This window comes from Amphibalanus amphitrite, unplaced genomic scaffold, assembly GCF_019059575.1.
Source record: "Amphibalanus amphitrite isolate SeventyFive unplaced genomic scaffold, NRLGWU_Aamphi_draft 000567F_arrow, whole genome shotgun sequence".
Taxonomy (NCBI): Eukaryota; Metazoa; Arthropoda; class Thecostraca; order Balanomorpha; family Balanidae; genus Amphibalanus; species Amphibalanus amphitrite.
Genome location: NW_024882061.1, coordinates 253512 through 267320, shown reverse-complemented (window position 1 = coordinate 267320; position 13809 = coordinate 253512). Strand labels below are relative to the sequence as shown.

The window sequence follows — 13809 nt, the reverse complement described above, 5'->3', positions numbered from 1 at the left end:
GGTGAATGTTCCTGTGAGCTTTCTGTGACCGCTCCTGCCAACGCCCTGTGACCTTTCCTGTGACTGTTCATGTCAACATCCTGTGACCGTTTCTGTTAACCTCTTGTGACAGTTCCTTGTAAACCTTCCTGCGCCTCTCTGCGCCCCTCTCTGTCCCCTGTGACCTCCAATATCATCGTAAACCCTCCCCGCCGTGCGTCCAGGTACTACACGTCGTATTGTGCTCCGTCGTTTAACCTCTCCCACCGCGCGCTCAGGTACTTCACGTGGTGGTGGGCGACTCGCCGCCGGCCGGTTCCCTGTCGGCCGACTCTGTGGACTCTCGGTCCAGCGGGACGGTGACGGGGGACGCGGCTCCGCTGGGCACCGTCAAACTGGCGGCCAGGGCGGTACGTACAGCGCGTAATGTTGCAGAGTTATATTTGACGTTACAGGGGGCAGGGAGACTTCTGAAGCTATAGGATGTAGGAGAAGGAGGATGCTAGTTTTGGTCTTGGGTTTATAGAGCTTACATTCGAATGGCTGCCGACTCACCTTCCACTGTTGTGAGTGGCATGAAAGGGTGACATGGATAGGAGGGGGAGGATTTTAGCATCGAATACTTAGTTCCCGGTCCCTATAGATAAGACATTAGATACATATGAGAGCTGTTTACTGCCACACGGGCATTGTTGAGTTGTGTCGGAAGGATTTGATGTTTTACTTGTCTTTTGCCATGGTCATCTAACATTGATAGTCCATGTATAATGGCTATGACCTGTGCTGAGCCCGACTCTAGTATCCCCACCTGACGCCCTGTCCCGTCTCCCCACAGGTGATTTCCCACCTGGTGAACCACCTGGACCACTTCCCGATGCTGTCGGGCGCCGTGCGGCTCGGCTCGCTGGTCTCTGAACACGACGACCTGCCCATGCTGACCGCCTCGGACGAGCTCAGCTCCGACATCTTCTACGCGCCCAACGTGCAGGTATAGGAGGAAGGAAGGAGGGACAGGGAGAACACGAGGGGAGGGAGGAGAAAGGATGAGGTAGGAGGGAAAGGACGTACGAATGCAGTTTTGGAGATGGCTGGAACTGAGGCTCTTGACGCTTTTTCGAGTGTTTTTGTTTTTAAGTTGGTTGTCGTCATTGTTTGTATGAGAAAGTTGTATAATGTATGGTAAGAATATATGAACACATTTAATGAAACCACAGACGGAGCAACATCCAATTGATCAGGGAAACCAGCATTTATGTTGTAGAAAATGTCAGAATTACCCGTCATCGAAGTGTTGGCATTACGAAGTATTGACGGAACGATGCTAACCATATCCTCCTTTTTTGCGCTGCAGTTTTTCGTGTTGAACAACCGCTCGCTGCTGTCGCTGGTGGAGCTGCCTTCTCTGGACGTACCGGGCGGCGGGGTGACCGCTGGTCTGTGTACCGCACACTCGCAGGTCAGTCACTAATCACTGAATGTGTACTGCCAAATCCCAGGTCAGTACCACCGGACTGTGTACCGCACACTCGCAGGTTAGTAGAGGTCAGGTCAGGTCAGGTCAGTAGTGGGGTGACTACCGAACTGTGTGCCACACACTCGCAGGTCAGTGAGGGTCGGGTCAGGTCAGGCTAGGTCAGTACCGCCGGGATGACCGCCGGACTGTGTGCCGCTCACTTGCAGGTTAGTGAAGGGTCAGGTCAGGTCAATGTGCTGTGTACGACCTACTCGCTGATTAATAGCGGACCAGATCGATGAACTGTGTGCGATTTATTCACCGGTCAGTGTCTGGGCATCAGTGTCTGTGGAAGAAACGCTGCACTGCTCTTACCCGCGTTACAACTTGTTTTTTTTTTTTACAGCTTGGCCTGGGTATGTTTTTGTGACCGAATAGTCGTGTGATCGTTTCCTTGCATCATTTGAGGCAGCGTGACCTTTGAACGCTGTGATAGACTGATGGCTCATTTGACCCCGCGTGACCCCACCTGACCCTTTGCTACCCCTGTCCGGTCAGGTGCGAGTGATTCTGCGTGACCTGGCCGGCAAGTTCTGCTGGGACGCCTCGGTTCTGTACGGCACGGACGGTCAACTCGAGTCGCTATGTGCAGGTCAGTGTACTATAGTACCGCCGGGTAGTATATAGTGACAGCTCGAGTCGCTCTGCGCAGTTTAGTATATCTGTGTATAACAGAGTCTGTACCGTACAGACGGTCAGCTCGAGTCGCTCGGTGCAGTTCAGTGTTGAGCCTATTTCGAGACCCACTACAATGCATTATATTGGGCTAGCTGGCTCTGGAACAGGCTCTGGCTTTGTTAGCTGACTTATTTTCCAACTTTTTGTGCGACTTGTTAAGCCACGCTTGTCCACGTGTTCGGATGGTGCCGCGCTAATAAATTGATTTTTATCTTCATTGACTTGCTCATCCAATAATTTAATCTTTGTTTCTTTATATATTCGTCAAGCTCTTCAGCACTTCATTTCTTGATTCGTTCATCACCCATTCCTCACCTAACTGACCTGTTCTCTGACAACAATTCTCATTCCACAGAGTGGGCGCCTCGGCCGGTGGCGCGCCGCTCCGCCCCGCCCATGGTACACGGCAAGTCGGAGGAGTCGCTGCTGGGGGCCGCCATGGTGGCCCCGCCCCGGTTCACTGTTCGACACCGCGGCAGGGGCACGCTGCCCAGCTGGCAGGATACCGAGGGGGATATGGATAACCTGGATGACGTGAGTAGGAGGGGGAGGGAGATGGCAGGGGCACGCTGCCCTGCTGGAAGGGGCACAGAGGGGGATCTGGATAATTTGGACGACGTAGTGGGGAGGGGAGAGAAAAGGAGAGAGATGATTGGTGGAGAAAGAGGATGATACCAGATACTGAGGGTGGGTGGAGACAGATATGGGACCGATTTGTAAACTATGATACCGCAATTTTCCACTTGTCAAACCAATTGTTGTCGTTTTTTGCTTACCTACCGTGTTTTATTTCGTTGTTTTGCTGTATCCCCCCAGCTGCTGCTGTACTTGGCGGACACGTCCTCCCCGGAGTGTGTCGCCACCACAGACGCCGTCTCGCTATTACCGTCCGTGTACTGATTGTATACCCCCTCCTCCCCCAGCTGTTACTGTATCTGGCCGACACATCCCCGGAGTGTGTGGCCACCACAGACGCCGTCTCGCTGCTACCGTCCGTGCTCGGCCAGGAGCGACACGTGGAGGCCATCAACGCGCTGCTCAACCAGCGGAGCGCGGAGCTGGAGGCTGCCCGCACAGCCGATACCAGGTAACTAACCACCTTAGACCACAACCAGCACCAGTTGTTGGTGTGGTGGCTGTGTTTTGAACCAGCGGAGCGCAGAGCTGGAGCCGGCGCGCACTGCTGACACCAGGTAACGGCCGCGGACAGACTGCAGGGGCGTCGGGTGAAGCAACAGTCGAGAGGACGCTTCAATTATGGTTGCTCGTTGGTATGCACAGAGCAGTCAGAGGAAGGTAAAATATCAGATCGTCGCTCCACGGTAGCAGCTGCGAGACGCTGAACTTCTGCGCTGTATGGGTGTTAGTGGCCACCGTACTGCTTGTGTGCATTTGGTGAATCTTGTCATAAGTGTCGCAGTTCTTGTGACGGTTATATTTTAGTATCCTACGTTTGTATTCTGCTCTTGCCGACTTTCCTTGCAAAATTTATTTGTACTTGTATTAGCAAGTTTCCATACCCATGCTTACCATTCCCCTGCCCTGCCCCACCACCCGTGCTGACCGACTGTGTCCCCTCCCGCAGCGCCCCGGCTCCAGCCTGCCGTCCCCCTGCCCCGCACCCCAGCCGACCGGCTCACAGTTCTCCCTTTTCCCGCCACCTGTACTGACCGCACTGTTTTTCTCCCGCAGCGCCCCTGCTCCAGCCTGCCGTCCCCCGGTCCCGCAGCCGGTCGGCTCTCCGTTCCCCTCCCCTGCCCCGCCACATGTACTAACGCCGCTGTGTTCCCCTCCCTCAGCGCCCCTGCTCCTGCCTGCCGCCCGCCTGCACCTCAGCCTGCCGGCTCTCCGTTCCCCTCCCCTGCTCTGCTACTGTACTGACCCCACTGTTTTTCTCCCGCAGCGCCCCGGCTCCGGCCTGCCGTCCCCCTGCCCCCCAGCCGGCCGGCTCGCCGTTCCAGCACGGTCGGCTGCTGTTCAGCCAGCTCGGCCTGACGGGCTGGTCGCGCCGGCCGCACATCCACCTGCTGAGGAAGTCGGAGCGACTGCTGAGGGAGCTCAGGAATGTCGACAATCAGGTGAGGTGGGGAGTGGGAGGGGGGAGGCGAAGACAGGGGAGAGGACGGATGGATGGATGGGAAATGTACCCAGAGCGAACAGAATGCTCTAGGGATGTGCTGCCTTCGGTAAACAGCGATGGCAGTGGTCTTTTTGAAGCTGATTTCTACTCAAATGTAAAGGTAAACACATGGAAAGAGCAGAGTTAAGTGAGTCAAATAGATGAAAACGTGTGTCTGTCACTGTGCCCTCAGCCCTGCAGTGTCTGTACTCTTGCATGAACCCAGGCGCGGATACAAGGGGGGGGGGCCATGGGGGCCATGCCCCCCCCTTGGCCGATTTTTTTCAAAAACAAAATAAAAAGTTAAAAAGTTAAAAAGCTGAAAAGGGGGCCTCCTGAAAATAAAGTGGCCGAAATCCGATGAGTTTTTTTTAACCTACCCACTTAGTTATTGTTAGAAGATTGGTAAAGCTTTTCATAACTTGGAGGTCTCTTATACTCACAGAGATGACCACTTTTACAGGGCCTCCTAACCTGCACAGAGGGCCTCCAAGCCTGCACAGATGTTGAGATGTTGCCTGAACAGCTAGATAAGCTCAATAGACGCAGTTTTTTTTTTGGGGGGGCCAACAGGTGGGATTATGGGGGGGGGGCTCCTGGTTTCTAATGGCCCCTCCCTTGGAGATTTTCTGGATCCGCCCCTGCATGAACCCCAGTGCCTGTCTGACCGATGCGTCTCCCTCCGTCCTCAGAAATGTCGGGAGACTCACAAGATCGCCGTGATCTACGTGGCGCTGGGTCAGGAGGACAAACGGTCCATCCTGGCCAACTCGGCGGGTAGTCAGATGTTCGAGGAATTCATCGCCGGACTGGCCTGGGAGGTGAGTTACACTGAAGCTGAGGACGTAGCGCGAGGAGGACACTGGTCTCAGAAAATCGCTTACAGCGAGGGATCGTGGTAGTCGTGTGGAAACTGACCTTTGTCCGGTCATAATGGTGATGGAATGCATAGTCAGTGTTTTATGCATTTTAATTGTGTCATTTATGCTGTAATTATAATCATAATGATAAAACCTTTTCAGTCTTACTTCAGCTTATAAAGTGTTGCACTCATACGCTCTTCTCTCTAGCAGCCTAGACCTACCTACGGATAAGAACAAATTTATTCGTAAATCGTAATAAGACCACAAACGGTGCAACAACGCTTAAAATTGACCGGGAAAACCATCGCTCAGTATGAAATTAACATCAACAATTATTCGCCTAGTGTCGCCTCAGTGACGACACCCAAGAAATGCTATGTCACTCTTAACTTTCCTCCATTCTCTCTCCTCAGGTGGAGCTGGAGACGCACACGGGCTTCATGGGCTGACCTTCCCCCCCCCCCTCCGTCCCCAGGTGGAGCTGGAGACGCACACTGGTTTCATGGGCGGCCTGCAGCGTAACGGCGCGACGGGCGACACGGCGCCCTACTACGCCACCTCGTTCACCGAGTGTCTGTTCCACGTGTCCACCAGAATGCCGTCACACTCGGAGGAGGCCATCCTGCAAAAGGTACCGTGGGAGAGGGAGGGAGTAGGAAGGAGAATTAGGAGGGAGCGGGAGCGGGAGGCTTTTGGGTAGGTGCTGATTTGAAAGATATGGGAGTTATTTTGGGTTAAGCGGATATTCATTAATTGATATTAGCGATATGATTGCCTTTTTCTCATATGTGTTATTATGCAAGATTACCCACTTTTGTATCAGAAAAGTGACATTGTAGCAATGACGTTCAAAATACCCACCGCCTAAGACATGCGCAATACGCAATTGCATTGCTCTCGCACTTACGCCTTCCACAATGGTAGGCCACCCGCCACTACCTTCTCATTATGCCTTCCTAACCTTAGCAGTCGGTGCGCCGTAAAGCCCTTATAGCCAAAGTGTGCCCGCCGTGTGGTAACTCCTCCACCCCCTCCCTCAGACGCGTCACCTGGGTAACGACGAGGTGCACGTGGTGTGGTCGGAACACAAGCGGGACTACCGGCGTGGCATCATCCCCACCGAGTTCTGTGACGTGCTCATCGTCATCTACCCTCTGGAGAGCGGACTGTTCCGCATCCAGCTCGACAGGAAACCCGAGGTGAGGGAGCCGGGGTGGCTCATGGCGAGCGTGAGGGACATGCGATTGGCATTAGGTGACTGAGTAGAATTTGGTAAGGAACTTACAAGATTTAAAGAGCAACTTTGGGTACAATTGTGCTTGGAAAACAATGACGTGCTACTTGCCGGATGCATTTATCGCAGCCCCTCAGGCGACCCCCATCGAAGTGTTGATGATTTGTCTTGCTTACTCCAAAATGCGATTTCTCTCAAGCACACTCACCTGCTCATTGTTGGGGATTTTAACATTCCTCAGATTGACTGGGAAAACAATTTTTGCAGCGCATCTGAAGCACATTTTGCCAACAAGTTTTTGTCTGCCGTTCAGGATGCATTCCTGTTCCAGCATGTCACCAAGCCTACCAGATTTAGAGAGGGTTGTAGGCCTAGTATACTGGATTTGGTGTTTACAAATGATGAGAATATGATAACAAAGATCGAATATTGTCCTGGATTAGGAAGGAGTGATCATGTGCTACTGAAATGCGATATTGCCTGTTACAACAAAAAATGTTCTTATGCCGGCTTGAAATGGAATTTTCACCGCGCTGACTTCACGGCCTTGCGTGTAAAACTACATGCAGTTGACTGGAGCTGTTTGTCAACCATGAGTGTAGACGCGGGTTACAAGTGGTTTAGGAGCAAACTTGAATCGCTGATGAGTGAGTGCATACCCAAAGCAAGGAACGTCAAGTCTAAAAAGAACGTTTACATGAATAGCCGTTCACTAAACCTCAAGAAGAAGAAGAAGGTACTGTGGTCAGTGTACATGAGAACGCAAGACCCGATCGACTATAGCAGATACAAGATTTGCAGAAATAAGCTTAGGACATTGACTCGCCAGTTAAGGAAAGATTTTGAAGCTAGGATATCAGCAAACATGAAAGAAAACCCGAAGGCTTTTTGGAAATATGTGAACAGCCGCCGTAAAGTAAAAGCAAGTATTGGTGACCTAAGAAACGACCAGGGCCAGCTTGTTAGCGAGGAAAAAGCGAAGGCCTCGCTCCTGAATGATGTCTTCTCAGGCGCATTCACTATTGAAAAAACGAATGTCGTGCCACAACTAGCAAACCGTTACACAGGGCCGCCGCTGATCGATATACCAGTCAACCTTTTCACAGTGAGGCAAAAGCTTAAAGCACTGAACCCCAATAGTGCCCCAGGAGCTGATGACATTCACCCCCGCGTTTTAAGGGAATTGAGTGGTCCTCTCTCCCTTCCCTTGACCTTACTGTTCCGAAAATCGCTTGAAACTGGGTCTATTCCTGCAGACTGGAAGCACGGTAAAGTCATACCCATCTTTAAGAAAGGTGAAAAGGAAGACCCAAGAAACTATAGACCTGTCAGCCTCACATCTGTTCCCTGTAAGATTCTTGAGTCGCTCATCCGTGATTGTTTAATGGACCATTTGCTGTCAAATGACCTGCTGTCCAAGGACCAACATGGCTTCCGCCCGAAGCGATCTTGTGACACGCAACTGCTTGACTCTATAGACTCATGGAGCCGCCTGTTGGAGGACAAGACGGAGGTCGAAGTGATTTACCTTGACTTCCGAAAGGCGTTCGACTCCGTCCCACACAAGAGACTGATAGGCAAGCTGCGCTGTTATGGTATTGGTGACCGAGTGTTGTCTTGGATTGAATCATTCCTGGAAGACAGAATGCAGCAAGTGTCCCTATATGGAAACCTGTCAGACTTGGTCCCTGTGCGCAGTGGTGTGCCCCAAGGCTCAGTGTTGGGCCCATTGCTCTTCTTGCTTTATGTCAATGACTTGCCAGACGCTGTCACTTCAAATGTGCGAATGTTCGCGGATGACACAAAGCTGTTCTCAGGCATCTCTTCTGAACATGATGTGCGGACATTGCAGGCAGACCTGAACGCCCTCGTGGAATGGTCTAGAACCTGGCAGCTGCCATTTAACGAGAATAAGTGCAAAGTGCTTCATGTTGGTGCAGCCAAGGACCACCACTCATTTCAAATGGGGTCGGACAGACTGACAAACACGTCAGTCGAGAGAGACCTGGGTGTGCAGGTCGACTCAATCTTGAAGTTTCGACAGCAAGCGTCTACGGCGGTCTTCAAAGCGTCTCAAGTTCTTGCGGTCATCCGCCGGTCCTTCGCCTTTTTAGATGAGTTTACCCTGCCTCATCTGTTCAAATCTCTCGTGCGGCCTCACCTGGAGTTCAGCAGTCTTGTTTGGGGTCCGTTCAATAGAGCTGATCAGAAGGCAGTCGAAAGGGTTCAAAGAAGAGCCACCCGGTTAGTGGTGAGCATCCGCCACCTTCCATATCCTGAAAGGCTGAAGAGACTGAAGCTCCCGTCACTGTACTACCGGCGTAGACGCATGGATATGATTCACGCATACAAGATGCTGCACGGCCACGTTGATACTGATCCTTCAGAGCTTCTGGCAACCAATCCTGAAAGGCGAACTCGGGGTCACACACTTAAACTACGGAAGCCTCGTGCAACCTGCCGTGCCAGACTGAATTCATTTTCTGTACGGTGTATTAACGATTGGAACGGACTTCCAGCAGAAATTGTACATTCGCCCTCAGTCAACGTCTTTAAGAACAGGCTGGATGCGCACTGGGAGTCGATCTGGTACTCCACTCCTGTAACAGACTGAGAACTAAGTGGAGTTATGGAAATCGGCGAGAACGGGCCCTACAGGACATCGTGCCTCTTGACCCGATCACACGAAGATGAAGATGAAGATGAACTGGCCACTGGGAGTGTCTGGTAGGTAAGGGAAGGGTAAGATGGGAACTTACCTGATGAGATGGAAACTGATTCAATGACTTAGACCATTGCAGTTTTCGTAATTCTTGGCTGAATTGTGGCGGATTGTTGGAAGTTATAAATAAATAAATGTAGTTTAAAAGACGCGTCTGTAGTTTGACGGTCATGAATAAAATTTGAATGTTAATGTATTCATACATGTTGACTAGGATATTCATGATAACGGAGGGTCTGTTGGCGACGTCTACAGGTAAGCGTACTGCGTAACCTATGGTGAACTACCACTGCAGTTTCAGGGCACATCAGGTTCCAAAGGTCGCCTTCACTGTACGTGGGTTCTAAATAGACGCTGTGCTGGCTCGTTAGTCCGCCGGTACCCTGATGTTTCTGTGACACCCAAAATAATCCCGCCGGCGACACCACTGACATTACTCGGTACAGCGTATACACAGCTGCGACCATAAATCATTAACCCTGTCAGCGGGCCGCCCGGTAGGAGTCCTGTGAAGTGGCCGGGGAGGCGAAAAGGCGGCCCACTCGGCGCGTATTGATTACCTGGAGTCTGTTCAAAGCTGTATGGAGCGCCACTAAATGCGGCCCTTGTCGTGTGTCCCGCTTGCAATGGATCGACTCTTGACACGGTACTCGGGCGCCACTTAGGTCGTTGATGCCGCCACTGTTGACGTCTTGGTGATTAGTGGCTGGGCTGTGTTGGATGAGTAGCTGTCAGCTTGCTCCTCTGTTAAATGACGAGCTGACAGTATGTCCTATTTTGGGTGCCAGCTGTCAGTCTGCCCCTGGCAGCTCGTCAGTGATGAGTCGGGTCATTACGCCGTCCCCCGCCCGGGTGTCGGTCCGTCAGTGTTCTAAAATTAGATATTGGTTGGGTGTGCCGATGAAGAAGAAAAAATCCTAGGATGAGAAAAAAGGAAGTAAATAACTGAAGTATTTTTTTGCAAAATGGTGTAAATGCCAATTTTTATGCCAACTGATAAACCAGGATTGCACGTCAGGATCTTGGCAGGGTGTGAAACAAAAGGATAGTGGCATGTAAACTGGCTGTTGGGAATACATGAAACTTTTTTCAGAGATGAAGTGAAGTCGGTCATTCATATTTTAGGGATGAAAATATTTTCCCCATTAGGTGTGATTTCCCACCAAAAAGTCTGAAAAATGGAACACTGCGGTCCGTAGCTCCGTGTCGAGCGGTGGCCGTTTTCAGCCCAATTAGAGCCGTTTCGGCTACTGTTGACCGGCCGTAGACGATGTTTGGTCGGGAAGTTGGTCCCTACCGCGATCGGTGCGGGGGAGGGAGGGGAGGCGCTGTTTTGCCACCGTGAACGGTAATCGATGGCTTAGTTCGGCTGTGGAGGAGTTGTTCAATGTGAATATATCACTGGTGAACTGAACCAGGGCAGGACGCGTCCTAAAGCCCCAATAAATAAACACCAGCCGGGGCACTATAGAAACCATCAAGAGACAAAACCTATGACCACTTCGATGTCTCAACAGCTGCCTCTCCTATCGTCCTTTGTTTTGTTGAGTTAGGCCCTTTCGGTCCAATGAGACCATTTCAGAGCCGGGAGGATGACAGGATATAGGGGGAGGCATTGGTCTGGGCAGGCACCCTAGTGAGTCACCGGGGCTGAGCCCGTTCCTATCGTCCTTGCCACACAAACCTACGGTCCCTAACTGATCTGTTGGGCGCTGACGTATGAGCCGTGGTGCGGTGACCGTGCGGGCGGGTCACTGTCCTGTGCCTGTCGCTCGGCCCGGGCTGCGGGCCGGATCTACACTCGGCTGCCGGGTCGGGTCGACGCCCGATAGGTACCTGGTGTGAGTCGGCCGTAACTCGGGGTCGAGCCGGGTCCGTACTCCAGGCCAGGTCGACGCCCCAGGCCCGGTGTGAGCCGACTTTAACTCTGGGGCAACCGGAATGGGCGGGGTGGCGGTCGATACTGGCAATACCCTGGTGACACGATTTCTCCCCAGACACGTGGAAAGTACCGGCCATACCGCCACCGCTGCATCGACGCACTTTATTGAACAGAAAAGCCCGACGCGAAATGGACCGCTGAGCGGCGCGGAATGCTGGCATGCTGTCCTTTGCAAGACGCTCTTTGCATTGTGTATGCATTGCGCTAATGTCATTGAGGTCAAGATAGTACCATTTTATACATGTGCCTCTTTCAAGTATGTGATGTTGATTTGAGGCCCTGAAATATCAGATCTTTGATGTCGAGACTCGAGGCACATCAGCTCAGCATTCCTTTAACAAATAAAATTTACCAGAGCGCCTGGGAGAAGTTGAATAAAGTTTCCTGTGTTGTGCACTACAAATCGCATTAGGTGATCTAGGTCCGACCTCGACACAAACATTATACCGTACCGGCTACCTACCCATCCTCTCATTTCTTTGCACAAGTCCAGACACCGCTTTTTTATCTGTTCTGATCTGTTCACGCAGCCATTTGACCCTCTTCTGTTCCCCCGTCAGGTGCCGTTCTTCGGCCCGCTGTTCAACGGCGCCATCGTGGGACGGAAGATCCTACCGGGACTGGTTCGGGCCACTGCGCTCAATGCCTCGCGGGCCAAACGCAGCATGCTGCCCTACTACCTCAACTTGTGAGTACAGTAGTACAGTGAGTACAGCATACTGCCGTGTGTACAGTATGCTGCCCTAGGCACTACCTCAGCTTATGTGTAGATTATTATCACCCTTCTATGTCAACTTGCGAGTAGAACTTGTTGCTCTGCTGCTTCGACTCGAGAGTAGAACTTGTCACCGTGGTTCCTCGACTTGTGAGTGTGGCAGTGTGTGCCTGAATGTGTGTCTTTATGCAATACGCTTAATTAACATGTGGCACGATATAACGTGGAAGTGAAGCTATCAATATCATTTGACGGCTATCCAGTTTGTGCCGGAGACTGACGCCGTATCTATTCCAATGTCGATTAGCGCTGACAGGCAGGCCGGCTGGCGGCTAGCTATTTTTTTTTTTTTTTTGTCAGCCTGGCCGTGTGTCTGTACTGGGTACTAACACTGTGTCTCTATTCCAGTTTCGAGGAGCGCTCGCAGGCGCTGGAGACGCTCATCTCCAACCACCGCGAGTCGTCCACGTTTGAGGAGCTGGTGGGCAGTGTGTACAGTCCGGCGCCCCCGGTACCCGGCGGACTGGCACCGCGGCCTGCCCAGGGTGAGATATAGGCTACAATTACAGACAGAGAGACGCACAGGCCGCGACCCGCCCAGGGTAAGATATATGTCACAATTATTGACAGAGATATGTGTGACAGCTACAGACAGAGAGAGTAGCTGTCACACATCGACCTACAGTGATCTAGCTGTCCGGTACCACGCTCCGCCCAGGGTGACAAATGTATGTGAAAAAAACATGCAGAACCCCGGCGGCCTTGCGCCGCGACCTGCCCATGAGGGTGAGAGTTGCGTGGCAGATACAGACAGACATACAAACTGCAGTTACCCTAGCGGTCCAGTGCCTTGATCCGCCAAGGGTGGGATGCTATTAGGCATAATGATACACCCTGGATAGGCGAACGCGGAAAGCCGACAGGTAGGTGCAGCTGTCAAAGCAGATATGGGCCATATTATGTGGGAGTTTGTGCCAGGCGCTGGCTGTTCAGATCGTGTTCTCCGGCGGCAATTGCCATCCGGGGGTATAGCTCAGTGGTAGAGCATTCGACTGCAGATCGAGAGGTCCCCGGTTCAAATCCGGGTGCCCCCTGGGTGTATCAGCGTTTTGCCCCGTTTGATCAGTCTGACCTGACCCGTGACCTCCAAAGAGACTACCATAGATGGCGTCGCATCCACCCCTCATCGATCCACCCACACCTGACTTGACCTTAAAACACAGCCAGTTTCTTGGGTGGAGTCGGTTTGCCCCTTACATGACCTGACCTGTGAGACCTCAAACATAGCCGGTGCCGCGTGTTGGCTCGGATCCGCCGCCCCTTATCTGGCCCGACCTGGCCTGATGTTCCACAGCCGGTGACCTAGATGGGTTCGTAACCTCTTCTGACCTGACCTGGTGTTTGACAGAACCGGCGTCCCGGGTGGGGTCGGAGCCGGCCCTCATCTGACCTGACCTGACCTTATGTCCTACAGAGCCGGTGTCCCCAGTGGGGTGGACCCTCCGCTGATTTGGCTCTAGTGGACTCGACTCGATCCTCCCCTTACCTGACCTGACCTGTGACCTTGTGACCTACAGAGCCGGTGTCCCGGGTGGGCTCGGAGCCGCCACTGACCTCCGCTCTGTTGGACGCGGTCCTCCCCTGACCTGACCTGACCTGTGACCTTTCACCTACAGAGCCGGTATCTCGGGTGGGCTCGGAGCCGCCGCTGACCTCCGCTCTGGTGGACGCGGTCCTCCCCTGACCTGACCTGACCTGTGACCTTGTGACCCACAGAGCCCCTGTCCCGAGTGGGGCTCGGAGCCGCTGCTGACCTGACCTGACCTGACCTTATGTCCTACAGAGCCGGTGTCCCGGGTGGGCTCGGAGCCGCCGCTGACCTCCGCTCTGGTGGACGCCACTCCTCAGCGGTCCCCATGGCACCCGGAGACACGCAACCACAGAGGTAAGGACGGAACTGATTGCCGCAGGTTTGGCGCACAAAATGTTCTCTCAGACACCATTTTACACGGAAAGAGAAGACTGAGTTGAAGATTGAGATGTT

At 52.7% G+C, this 13809-nt stretch overlaps 1 protein-coding gene and 1 non-coding gene across 2 annotated transcripts in view; both read left to right on the top strand.

Annotated features, from left to right (window-relative positions):
* The window catches only part of LOC122393986 (ral GTPase-activating protein subunit alpha-1-like), a 41302-nt gene that overhangs the window by 25509 nt on the left and 1984 nt on the right, over positions 1 to 13809 (top strand). The window contains exons 27-39 of the mRNA XM_043390510.1: positions 258 to 389; positions 815 to 967; positions 1331 to 1435; positions 1991 to 2084; positions 2526 to 2704; positions 3094 to 3257; positions 4074 to 4248; positions 4982 to 5110; positions 5628 to 5783; positions 6193 to 6351; positions 11611 to 11738; positions 12174 to 12310; positions 13609 to 13710. Of these exons, the coding sequence (XP_043246445.1) occupies positions 258 to 389; positions 815 to 967; positions 1331 to 1435; positions 1991 to 2084; positions 2526 to 2704; positions 3094 to 3257; positions 4074 to 4248; positions 4982 to 5110; positions 5628 to 5783; positions 6193 to 6351; positions 11611 to 11738; positions 12174 to 12310; positions 13609 to 13710 (1813 nt within the window). The remainder of the gene's footprint in view (positions 1 to 257; positions 390 to 814; positions 968 to 1330; positions 1436 to 1990; positions 2085 to 2525; positions 2705 to 3093; positions 3258 to 4073; positions 4249 to 4981; positions 5111 to 5627; positions 5784 to 6192; positions 6352 to 11610; positions 11739 to 12173; positions 12311 to 13608; positions 13711 to 13809) is intronic.
* Positions 12788 to 12859, top strand: Trnac-gca. The gene has a single exon. It is a non-coding gene; the product is annotated as a tRNA-Cys (tRNA).